This window comes from Podarcis filfolensis (genome assembly GCF_964270895.1).
Source record: "Podarcis filfolensis genome assembly, chromosome: 5".
Lineage (NCBI taxonomy): Eukaryota > Metazoa > Chordata > Lepidosauria > Squamata > Lacertidae > Podarcis > Podarcis filfolensis.
The window spans coordinates 35,060,395-35,073,596 of NC_139608.1; the positions used below are offsets into that span (position 1 = coordinate 35,060,395).

The following is a 13,202-nucleotide window of genomic DNA, read 5'->3' on the forward strand; positions in this document are numbered from 1 at the left end:
AGCTTCCTATGGCTATTGGCAAGGGTTGCATATTGTATTAAAGAGTGCTTAGGTTTTATATGATTTTTCTTCTTTCTCTTCCTTGTATAATGTATTTTACATCTATGCTTTAAATGCTGGAGATGTATGAGGTAACTGGCAACTAATAAGTTTAATCAATAATTACTATTACAAAAAAAAAATTATTTTCATCTCTTTGGAATGAGAGTACTGAGTAACAATGCAATTGTATGCATACTTAATCATGAGTAAACCCCACTGAGTTCAATGGGACTTACTCCTAGGTAAGTGGGTATAAGAATATAGCCTTAAGCATTAGTCCTATCCCTTTGTCCAAAGGAGGGTGAATCCTGTTTGGACTCAGAAGACTTCAGTTGTGATTTTGATTGGTTTTACTACCAGTATTAATTAGTCTGGGAATGTTTTACAGTAATTTTCAATAAGAATATGCAGAATAAAGACAGAAAGTTGAATTTGCTGGTGAGACAGAGAAGCTAGACTATATTTGTAATTAATCAATGGTTCCCATCAGGAAATTGCTAAAGGGTGGTATTGAGTTTTACTCAAAGCAGACACACTGAAATTAATGGACTTAAACTTGGTCATATTCATTTATTTCAGTGGTTCTACTCTGAATAAAACTTAGCTGAATAATATCCAGTTACTTTGAAGGTGCTCAGTTTTAATTCGGTGTCACAAACCACTACAGCCCCAGCTGCCCATCATTCTTTTGATTTGCTTTTTCCATGAATCTGGTAAATCAGCAGGCAGAGACAGAGTGAAGCTAGACCTCTTCACAATTAACAAAACTTATCTTATTATAAGATTGAAGACTTAACTTTCAGTGATGGGCAATTCGCCCTCATACTGAGTTCAGTGTATACAAAGGGCATCAGGAGGGATGTAGGAAGAGGAACAAACAAGAACAAATCAGAGTTCCTCAAGAAAAGTTGAGGAAGTGTTTGCTGCCATCAACAACCACATCAAGCACATACACACAGACACACACAAATTGTAGATGTGCTTTCCTTAGGGAAGTTTGCCTACCATTTTCTTACTTGATGACTTCTGGCAAATTTGTATGCATGCATGGTGACACGAGGGGCAGAGCTCATGTGCAGGCGCACATATGCACATACATGCCTGCACATCAAAAGGTGCTGAGGCAGAAGATTTAAAAGTTACAAAGCTCAGTTCAGCTACTAGTTTTGCTTTGCACATTTGCTGAATTTGGCCATAAGTTATACTATCGCTGTTGTTTTCTGGCGCTCTCCCAGATTTGTTCTGCTAAAAAGGCCTTTAGAGGTTTCAGCGTGTAGCACTTCCAACAAGCAGCTGGTGTAAATTTGTAAGAATATGTCCTAGTTCTGCTCCCAAAATTAGATTGTATCTCTGTAACCTTTTCACTCCCAAGCAGGCCTGAGCTCACTTGACAAGCATTGTTTTAACTAACATCAATTCCTCATTGCAGCATTCAGATTACGCTACCAAGGGAGTTGAGAATAAAGTCAAGCTTGGTCTTGCAGGCTGTGGCTGATGGGAGTTGTAGTCTAAAACATCTAGAGGGCACAAGATAGGGGAAGTAGTAGCTGAAGCGCTGGTCTAGGATTGGTGAGATCCAAGCCAGTGGCGTAGCGTGGGTTGTCAGCACCCGGGGCAAGGCAAGTAATTTGCGCTCCCTAACCCGTGGATTTGCGCCCCCTAACCCTAACCCCCAGATGTTGCGCCCGGTGCGGCCGGCACCCCCTGCACCCCCCACGCTACGCCACTGATCCAAGCTCAAATCCCATTCAGCCTAGGTGACTCAGGCCAGTCAATAACTCTCTTTTGGCATTCTGCCAAAGTCCTCTAGTGACAGGGGGAGGGGGGAGAATGTGGGCAGCTCATGCACTAAACCTGCACGCAGAAAAATGAGATTGACCCATTTGCAATACAAGACTCCCATCCAAACACCTATAAAATCGATAAGGTACCTTTAGTCCAATTCATTTTTGATGCAGGAAATGATAATAAGTCAGTGATGAAAGAAAGGAAGTTTTTTGTTTTTTGTTTTGCAGGGACACCACTATTATTTTATGATACTCTGAATTCAATGTTGTTCTGCGATCACTCAGATCTCTTTTCAGTGTTCACACCCCAAATCTCTGCTAGGAATAAAAGGAGCTGGCTTAGTCCATATGGCTTATTGTTGTGACAATGGCTGGCAGCAGATTTGCAGGTGGGGAACTAAGCCTGGACTCCTTCGCATGCAGACGCAGCCCCGTAAAGGAATACTAATTAGGAAGAAGGCATCTTTGTCTAGACACAGAACACTCTGAATCCTCTCATGCCTGGGATTGAGGCGATGGCCCAGAGTGGGTGGCAATCCTAACCACTCACAAGTAAATACCATTGAATGGGGCTTACTCCCAAGTAAGTGGGCTTAGGACTGCATCCTTAACTCGGAAAAAGGAAAAAAAAAAGTGTGACGTGGCTTGCAAACCGATCCTATGCGTGCTTACTCAGAAGTAACTCCGCCACCCAATGCATGCAGTCAGCTGGGTAATTTTAAGACGCTGGCCTTAATGGTCTCGCCGGAGCTCACATGGCAATGGGTTATTTGCCCACTTCAGAGTTGGCGATGCTGCGCTTGGGGCCTTTCCGCTCATCCTGCGGAGCGAGGGGCCCCGGACGGACCTCTGACCCCCTGGCGGTCCCAGTGCTTCCCCGCACACTGAGGTCCTAACTCCCTACCGAGCGCGCTGAGCACCGCAGCCTGGACGCGCCCGCGGCTCCTCCGCTCGCCTGCCACGCGCTAGCCCGAGCTGTAGCGCCGCGCTTTCGCCGGCCAGCTGTCCTTAGCGCTTTAAGAGAAGACGCGATCCTTCTAACCCCGCCCCTAACCTCGGCGGCCGCCTCCTCCAGGTCGCGTCCTAATTGGCTGACCAGGGTATGAATATGTATACCTCCGAGCTGTGTGAATGAGCCGCTGTCCCCTCCCTCGACGCTGCACAGAGAGGCTCAGTGTGCGCGCGGGTCGCTCAGCAGCTGCAGCAGCCGCCGTCCCGAGCAGAGCCTTTCTCGCGTCCCGGGAGCCGGCGCTGCCCTGCCGCCGCCGAGCCAGAGGCAGCTCCTTGTCCCTTTGGCGCCACGGTCTCCCTTCCTCCCTCCCGGCCCGCGCCGTCTACGCGCTCCCTCCCTCCCTCGCCTCAGCGCCCCGTGTGCGCCTCCGTGCCAGCCCCGTCGCCTCAGCTCGGCTCTGCCCGCCCGTCCTTCGGCGCCCGCCGGGGAAATGCGGGGCCTGTCCGGCTGGGTGGTGCTGCTGGCGCTCGGCAGCTGGCTCCGGCTGCGGGCGAAGGGCGCCGTGCCCCTGGCTGACTTCTACCCCTTCGGGCCGGCGCAGGGGGACACGGCCACCCCGCAGCAGGACGACGGCGGCTCGGGGCTCCGGCCCATCGCCGTGAAGTTCCCCTTCTTCGGCGCGGCTCACATGGCGCTCTACGTGAGTAGTCTGCCTGAGAGAGACACCCCCTTTCCCCCCTCAGCCCCGAGGTTGCCTACCGCGGAGTAGTTACCCTGGAATGCTCTGTGCCTGAGGGCCCCTCAGAAATACTTCACCCAACATACTTGGTCCTCGTAATAAAAGGGAGACTAGAGCGGGGAGGGAAACTCTACCGGGCTCACGGCGTGAGAGGCTTTTCTCTACAGAGCGCGCTTGCTTCCACCGACCGGGATGCTCTGCGTTGAGCTTTGCAATGCCATGCCAGGCGTGCTTTCGCTGAAGCAGGTCCCACGGAAGTTGGGTGAAGCTCTCTCTCTCTCCCTCCCTGGGAATAAGTGCTCCGGGCTGCAGCCGAGACCCTAAAGCAAGCTTGGCTAATCCGTGGCGCTTCGGGTGTTGTTGGGACTCCTGGCCGTAGGCTAGGAGTTGAAGCAGCAGCGCAATGATGTCTGGAGGAGTGCCTCAGGTTAGCCAGCTCTGCTTTAAAGCTTATAGCATCTGAACTGGGCCAAAGGCAAGCGGGGATCTTTCACTGGCTTTCTCATTCCTAGGGATGAGTGTGGTGCAAAAAGCCCTGCCTTGTACTGCAGCCAGGTAAAGGTGGTGGGGTATTTTGAAAAACTTGGTTTCTTAGACTATGTTCACATGGATTCTGTTCGATACACATATTCAGTAGCCTATGTCAGGGATGAGGGACCACAAATCTCGCCACCCCTGACCATTGCCCAAGCTGTCTGGGGCTGGTGGGAGCTTGAGTCGCAACAACATTTGAAGGGTTATATGTTCCCCATATCTACTTTCTGGAGCTCCTGGGGGACCAGTACAGACGAACCACAGGTGGCATGGTAGCTACTTTAAATCTGATTTCTGCAAACTATTGATAAGAAACATCTGCCACGTAAAGAACTGGGGTTTCTGCACACCTGTTTGAATGTGTTTGCTGCCTTTCTGCAGATATGTTCTCGAAATAGCCCATCAAAACATATATAAATAGGCTAAGTATTAGTGCACTGGTGGGTTTCCCAAAGTCCATCCATTTTTCTTCAGCACTTTGACTTTCACATGACAATCTTGGCTATGGGATTATATAGTAAATGCCATATAACAGGATAGCATGGTGGGGATGAGATCCCAGTGATAGGAGGCACCTCAAAACCACCAAAGAAGCAAAAGTGGAGGGTAGAGGTGGGATAGGAGCCTCAAGACAGGATGGACCAGTGGTCTGTTTTAGATGCATGTTTTTAATGTGTCTTATTTTGGTGTGCTGCCTTGACAATGTATTCTTGTTTATATAATTGTATATTGCATTGTTGTAACCTGCCCATGGTGAAGGATAAATGATAAATTTTGTAATAATAAATAATAATAATAAATAAATGAGCATTGACTGATAATACCAGAAAAATACATGATAGGTACTTCCAGACACATGGCTTGATAATGTAAAGGAGTAGTTTATGATAGTTTTTTTAACTCCTCCTAGAGTAAATCCAGATTAAATAAGGGGGGGGGGAATGGACAGATACTTTTATGCCTGTGATGCCATGTGGATGCTGAAGAAAATTGCAAGCATGAAGTGCCTTCAGCCCACACTCAGCACCCATCTGGTGGAAGCACCTAATGACACTGCCCTTGAGGAAAACACTGAACCAAAGGCATTCTGACCAATGTGCACATAATTGGTTGCAACTTGCAAGCACCAACTTTGGACCTGCTCCTTTGCACTAAAGGGCTGTTGTCCAGCCAGCTGAGTGTGCTAGCCAGCAAGAGTAAGGTTACCAGACGTCCCTGTTTCCTGGGTGCAATCCCTGTATTTACAAATCAGTCCCCTGACAAAATCCATCTATTTAGTAGGAAGTTGAAAAGTGTCCCCGGATTCATTGAAAAAAAATCTGGTAACCTTAAGCAAGAGGAACCAAAGAGTTAAACTACTGCTAGCCACAAATAACTGTCATGATTCCAGAAAACTGCATGGTGGATTTAGAAACAAAATCTCAAAAGACAATTGCTTGCCATCTGTCTTCCGGGCCTTTCAGTCCTGTTACCATGTTTTTAAACTCTTCCCCCCACTGCAATCATGATCATTACAACAACAACAAAATTCTTCCCATCCCCAAAAGCAGATTTTCAAGATTCTAATGACAGCAAATATACCACTAACTGCCTTGGCAACCGCATAGTCCGCAAGCCAGATGTTTGTACAACCAAAACCAAATTTCGTTAGCCAAGATAGTTAGATAATATAACTTTGCACTTAGGTTGGCTTTAAAGTTTGGTTTGTTTTCCAGCTGCTCTTTCCGTGTGCCTATATGACTTGGCAAGTGTTGGAGGTGGGATAGCCAAGCAGACTATTGGTTAGGCAAGGCTGTTGGGGTTGGATATAACACCAAGCCAAGGTTTGTAAGCCAGCAACAAACCATGGACTTCATCCTGTGGTTTTCCAGGAAACAAACCAAGGTTAGTCTCTGGAGCTGGGTCTACACCATGGCTAAGCTAAACAAACCATGGCTTAGCATTATGTGCAAAACAGGCCTGTGAGTAAAATCTCTAAAATCTGTTCTGATGATGGTTGGAAGAAAAAACGTGCTGTGGTAGATGGCTTGTGATCTAATCTAGCCTGGTGGTAGTAAAAAAAACAGCACCATTTACATGTTCAAAGCACTTCACATGAGCCTCACAACAACCTTCGTAAGGTTCAACAGTATTATTATCTCCGTAATGCAGGTGGAGGGATGAGGGTGAAAGAGACTGATGCACCACATTATCAGTTCATTGCAAAGTGAGGCTTCAACCAAGGTCTCTCTGATTCATCTTTGTCTCTCGAGCTATATGCTCCAGCAAAAACATGTACCCAAGCCTCAGTGGATTGGACCCTAAAGTTTGACAATCTGATCAAAAGTTTGTTAATCTAACCTGGTGCCTTCCAGAAGTTTTACACTACATCTCCCAGCCAGCACAGCCAGGTTGGGAAAGACAAAGTTAACTTCGGAAGGTCAAAGGAGGACAATTTCCTGCCCCATCTCCCCTCCCATGCTCATTGTTCAGGAGCTGCCCCCCTCCCCCCCTGGAAAGGCTTTTCAAGGATCATAAGGGAAAGAATGGCACATGAAATTTCCTTGTCTTATGATTCAAGCCAATAACTGTAACATCCATTGATTCACAGTCTTTAGACTGATGGTTTGTGCTGTGCAAATAGATCCTTGTTTTATACAACATGACTGGCATCTTTAAATCTAGCTGCCTTTTTCTTGGTTCCTTTTCTTTCTTTTTTAGGTCACTTCAAATTATTCCAAAGTCATCTGGATTTACTTGGGGACAGTCAACAGTTTTAATTTAATTTAAGGCATCAAAGCTGTAACAGGATGTTGCGAATCGGCATGTCTTTGCTATATTTGGCAATTACACTCTGCCGCCAAGGGGTTATAATGGCCGAAAGATTCTGGGTTCAAGGAAAATCCTTGAATGGCTTGGCCTCTTCCACTGCCTAATTCTATTGGCTGATTTGACTCTGTTAGCTCTCTGAATATGATTTGTAATGCAGTGTTGCGCCTTTGGGTTGTCACTGCCAGTACACGAATATGAGTTTGGCTGCATGAAACTCACCACAAGGGCATTCCTGAAGAGTAGGTGTAAAAACTAGGTGACTGTAAAACTTTTTCCCTTGCCTGCCATGATAGGAGACAGGAAATTGCTTACAATGATGACCAAGCAAAATCTAATTTCCTGGACACATTAATAGATGTTGACATTACCTCAGGAGAGTCTGTTACTGCAGCAACACAATCCAGTAGCCTTAGAAGATGTCTCTTTCTCTGCCTGTGAATAATTCACATGGAGGAGAGTCTTGTGGTTGAGCTTTCATTTAGTCTTGGTGCTATAAGCAAAGAGGGTGCTTCCATGATTGATAATTACTTCAATGTTTGTTTCAATTTCATGCACTGTCATTACATATGACAAACAAATGGCCCTCTTCTGTTCCATGCACAAACACCAGGAAATGGTTACCAATGCAGTATGTGTGCAGGGTGCAATCATTGACTTACTTGGAGGTCCATATTTGCTTACGTTCATCCTGTGTGAAGCTGTATTTAAGGTAACAGAGTCCTAAAATGAGAAAGCTGTACTGGCTTGGGTTTAGCTAGTCCGTTGTCCGGCATTTACTTTATCTGCTTATGAGGATACTTTTTGGAAAACATCTTTTACTAGCATGCATTCTTCACTGATCATCCTTTCCTGTGCCTTGTGTCCAAGCACTGTTTGTTAGAATATGGCAACACTTTGGTGCTGTGAGGAATACATGCCCTATACAATAACGCTCTTGGAAATGGATGGTTAGTATACTTGTGCATGGCTGGGGTCAAATAATTTTGAGTGGCCAAGCAAGACTCTTAACCACTAGCACATGCTCTTGTCCCTGACTTTGCACTACATTTTAAAAATGCAACAAAGGGTCAGAGGCGCACCAAAGCACTCTCCTTCAAACTGGCTTTCTGGGCCTACTTTCCTGGTGGAATCTAACTGCCTTGCAGATGCAGGAGCAAGCCAGTGTATCCATTGTCCCCCTGGAGCTCAGAGCTAGCCAGAGGCAGTGGAGGCATGCTGGTGTTCAAACCACCCAGTAGATGCTAAGGCAAACTTCCAACTATGGGCTCATCCAGACTACCTTTCGTGCTGTATTTCTAGGCACAGGACTGCACTTTAAAGTGCTATGTCCAACCCCTGCCCCCCCCTTTTCTCTCTGATACTTTCCCTGTGAAAACCTGCTCTTTACCACTGAATCAGAGCACATGACAATCTCTAGAAAACCCAAATTGCTGTTTATTCTGATTCAGTGTTTAAGAGTGGGTTTTTGCAGAGAAAGCACAGAGGCAAAAAAAGAAAAGAAAACCATTCAGGCACGGCACTTTGAAGCTCGGACCTCTGCCTGGAAAGCATGGGGTAAAAGGTAAGCTGAGTCCTATATTTGGGGCCAAGGCAGATTTAGGGCAGCGTGATTGGTTTCGCTGCATGGGATGCAACCTTGTTATCCACATTATGTCTAGGAAAGATAATGGTATAAAATGCTGGAAAAAGTGCTGGCAATCAGTATAGACCAGGGGTCAGCAACCTAAGGCCCATGGGCCAGAAGCAGCCCACAGAGGTTGTTTGACCGGCCCATGAGCCACCCCGAACTGAGCTGCTTGCTCGCACGCTGCACTAAACCGGCACGGTGCAGGGACTCGCTTTTGTGGAGCCGAAAATCGCGGGTGCGCACAATCTAGCCCACGGAGGGATCTCCACGGGACTGATCCGGCCCAGGCAAGATAAACCTTGCTGACTCCTGGTATAGACAATAAGGTAGTTAGACCAATGGTTTCACTCTGTAGTGTAGAGGATAGCTTCCTATTCCCACCCACTCCCTGGAAAGTTTATAACTTGTGGTTAGTGATGGGGAGGGGAGAGAGAGAGAGATTAGCCAGAAGCCTGCATTTGGACAATATGGTAAGTGAAACCTTGGCTTAGCTCAACATGGTGTGGGAGTTTAAAAAAAGACCAGGAAGGCACAAAATATCTGAGCCCCTCTCCAGGAGCCTGCACGATCCCAGTAAGTTATCGTTTGGCTTATTGTGACATGTGAACCAGGCCAGCCTCTCTGTGTGATTAAATCTGGCTGCGTGCCAATGTCACTGAAGGCAAACATAGTCTTTTCAGAGTAGGGGCAGTGGTTCCTGGACAGGTGAAAATGACAAAGAGCTTTGCAGCATCTTTAAAGGATAACAGACTTACTGTAGCATAAGCTTTTGTGGACGTTCATCCCACTTAATCAAATGCATGAACTGTTAAGTCTTTGATTGGCAGATACGTATACACCTGCCAGCTGAAGATAACAGTTCATGTGCCTAATTAGGAGTGCTGTGAGTCCAGGAAAGCTTGCACTACAATAAATCTTAAAGTGCAAAGAGATGCTTTGCTGTGTTTGCTGAGGCAGACTAAGATGCCTGCCCCTTTGGAAGTTGTGATCCTGAACACTCTTGCACTCTTTTCACACTCCTGAATATGTTTGTGAAAAGCAGTACTTCTGGTTGAGCTCTGTAGAGTTTGGAAAGAGAGCACTGCTAACCCCTTTGAACTGATATGTTCAAATTAGTAAGGAGTTATCCAGGGCAACCATGATAACTTTATGGGGGGGGGTCTACAGGGAGAGAGCAGGACATAATTTCCTGTCAGTGATGGTTTATTTTGCTTGACCCACTTGCAGGAGTCCCGAAAGGGCTCCAAGGAGGGGGGGTAGATGAAGAACAGGAAGCAAAGCAATTCACTCCTAACCCCACCCAGTGTCTCAGTCCAGATAAAACCATGCAGTGGAATAAGCAGAATAGAATGGTCACATTTTTAAAATACACTTTTATATTTTTATTTTTAAAAAATACTTAAATGCCAATGGAAAACCAGCACATTCATCAAATGTGTTTCCTTGTTCTGTTAGTTCCTGGATTTATCTGGCTTCTTTCTTTTACCGTGGGAGAGTATTCAAAAATTGTACCACCCATATATCCACAGTCTGAGGTGGCACATTCCAATCTAAAACCTCTACATATTATTATTCCCATCAAACATAGGTAAGTGCCAGTCCTTTCTGTATCAAAAACAGTGCCATCCATGTACAGAAGGAAGGTATTAGCTAGGGGAACCCAAAGTTTTACAGACGTACAAACAATATTTAGAAATAAAGCCCTAAAACAGAGGAGAACTACAAAACAGACCTAGTGCAGACTGAGCATGCTCTACAGCCATAGACCCCTCACATACACAGTTGTAGTGAAGATAAACTGGAGGTGGGGCATGTGTTGTTCTTTAAACTGATTGGACAACAAATGTGACAACAGATGCAATTACTAAATAACATGTATCCCATTCTCAGTTGCTGGAGACAGGTACAAGTACCAAAGCACAGTTCTGGCTGTTTGGGTGGTAAGTGAGGGGACACTCTTTCTGCTTCCAAAGGATTAGTCCTCATTGTTTGTTGAAGGTTCTACACATGAAGCAGAAACGTATCTCACCAAAGTCAAGAATGGGCAAATGATTAAACAAACAAAAGCTCATTTTGCTCTTCTGCCAGTTTGTACACTTAATCTAGGAAACAGTGCCTTACAAACAACGGTGATTGCATTAAACAATGAATGTGGGAGAGAAAAGGTCAAGCCAGGACAGTGCAAACTACTTGCAGAAGAAAGTAGAAGGCGTAAGCGGATGCTAGTTGCAGGATTTCCAAAGAAATGTCTTTGGCTTCCCACAACATCACAAGAAAGATCCAATGATGAAAAGCCTGTATGCGGATAGAACATTGGATAGTTCATTATATCAGGGGTGGGCAATTTATAAGTTACAAAGGGCTACACTGGAAGTACATAATTAGCAAGGGCTGTGTTTAATTTGCACATTTGAATATAATTAATGAGCAACTCGGCATTGGTAAGACCTCATCCGGAATATGGTGTTCAGTTCCTGGGCTCTAATGCCTTGAAAAGAATTGACAACTGCAGAAGTATTTGGAGAAGACCAATGTTGATGAGGAAAAGACCAATGAAGGGAGTGTGTTTCTGTCAAATGGAGGTTGGATGGAATGTATGGGTGAGTTGTATGAGGTTGTTGGTTTTTGAAATTTTCACTGTGTCACAATAAGAGGCATAGTTTCTTGAAAGGACAAGAGACACAAGATTTTATACAAAGACAGATTGTGGTTCAACATTATGAAGGTTTTGAAATGGCCTTTCTTGTTGATCTCAGGAAGAAGTAGGCCAGGCATCTGGTAGGGATGCTTCATATTATCCCTTTGTCACGTTTGTGTCCCACACTTTCCCTCTTAAAGCCCAAGGAGTCGCACATGAGGTTCCTGTTTTTATTGCTGTAGCAGCTCTCTAAGATAGGTTGGGTTAGGACACTATGACTTCACCAACACCACCCAGTAAATTTCATGGCTGGGTGGGATTTGAGCCTGTGTTCTGCACATTGAACCCCTGCCCTGTAGTTCTTATGCAACACTGGTTCTTGCAGGGACAGAGGCTGAGCTAACAGAACTACCAGTATTATTCTGTTCTTGCTCACAATTGGGGTTAGTTCTCATATGCAGCAGATGTGGTGGTAAACATGTTTCTAGATTGTACCACTTTAGACTGTAGGGTTTATGTGATATGAATGCTTCCCCATTTAAAGCAGTGGTGGCTAGTCCAATGCTGAGGGCTTGATGCTGCCCTCCACACAGTTTTTTTCTGCCCCCCCCACCCCCAAGACCCTACTGAATTTGGCAGTGGCAGCTATAATAATAAAAGTACACTCCACACTGGGGTGGACAGAGAAGTTTTAAACTCCAGCACCCTGTTGGCATGTAAATCACCCCCTCCCCAGTCATCAGTTTGATTGTTTAATGAGCAGTGAGGGGTTCTAACTCCCTTCAGTTCATGCAAGGTTAGGCCACATCCATTGTTGACATGCAACCCCTGAAGGCTTAGCAAAGAGTGAATGCAGCCTTTAGCCAAAAAAATGTTAGCCACACACCCCTGCTTAAACAATACAAAAAGCTGAGCTACATACAGAAAATGAATAATAGAGTCATAGAATTGTGGAGCTGGAAGGAGAAAGCCAGACTAGAACCATACACTCTTGACATCTAGCTTTCTAGGAAATATGTTTTTCCCACTTTGCCTTTACCTTCTATGAGGAGCTACTGTGGAGGGTGCTGGAATCAAGCAGGAACCACAGGCAGATTCTGTTCCCTCCCCACTCCACTCATGAAAATGTTCCAATGGCCATTGTTAACTTTTTGGTTTCTACTGAGATTAGCATGTGTGTGTTTTTTTCTTAGCCTGCTGTGTATCTTAAAGGTCAGTAAAACATACTGTAGTTGGTTTGACTTGTTTATAAGATGCAGTTGGATAGAAATGTTAAAAACATTACTAGCTATTTAAACGAGAGGAGAAGCCAAGGGTTTATTGATCCATGAAAGCATTTGCTTTTACTAAGAAGTGAAGCCAGTCAGTCTTTTTATTTTATTTTAGTATATGGGCAGTTCTTCAGAAGAAACTTTGCTACTTTGAAGCAGCAAAATATCATATATGTTAAAACCAATCTGATGCTTCTGATTAATGGGGAAGGGGAAAAGTGGGACATTCTGGGATGGCTTCTGTAAATCCAGGACTGTCCCTGGAAAATAGGAGGGTCAGCAATAATTCTAATTTTAAGATATTGCACGCAAGAATCATATTATGTTGAGATAATGCTTGTGTTCTAAGCAGAACTGCTCCATGCTTATACTCACTGCTGTGACTGTCACTGCCCTTTCCCCACCTTAGGCAATCACCACAATCACCAACTTAGTTTGTGCTACTGTGAGCCAATAGTTGCTGTACCTCATGGTATTTATTCTTCCTGTGTACATCCCATTCTAAAGATCTACCCAAATCCTTGCTCTTTATGTTTTTCTTCAGCCAGCACCCCTTTGTCACGTCCAGGTTCACTGTCTGTTTATGCAACAATATCTGTGTTGTACTAGCTGGCTGTTGCCACTCTATACAATATGTCTGGGAGCTGCTTTGAACTTCCATTTGTAATTATTTTACTGGCAATCTTTCATCTTCTTTTACATTTGGCTTCTGGGAGCATCAAAGTCTTTTGTAATGTTTTGGTTCATATCCTGCCAGTGACAATCGATTATTCCCATGTTTGCTGTCATTCATATTCTGTC

At 45.1% G+C, this 13,202-nt stretch overlaps 1 protein-coding gene across 1 annotated transcript in view; it reads left to right on the forward strand.

Annotated features, from left to right (window-relative positions):
- The first annotated feature begins 2,975 nt into the window (after positions 1-2,975).
- Positions 2,976-13,202, forward strand: part of SNED1 (sushi, nidogen and EGF like domains 1) — a 73,932-nt gene continuing 63,705 nt past the window's right edge. The window contains exon 1 of the mRNA XM_083613679.1: positions 2,976-3,481. Within this exon, the coding sequence (XP_083469805.1) occupies positions 3,272-3,481 (210 nt within the window). The 5' untranslated portion in view covers positions 2,976-3,271. The remainder of the gene's footprint in view (positions 3,482-13,202) is intronic.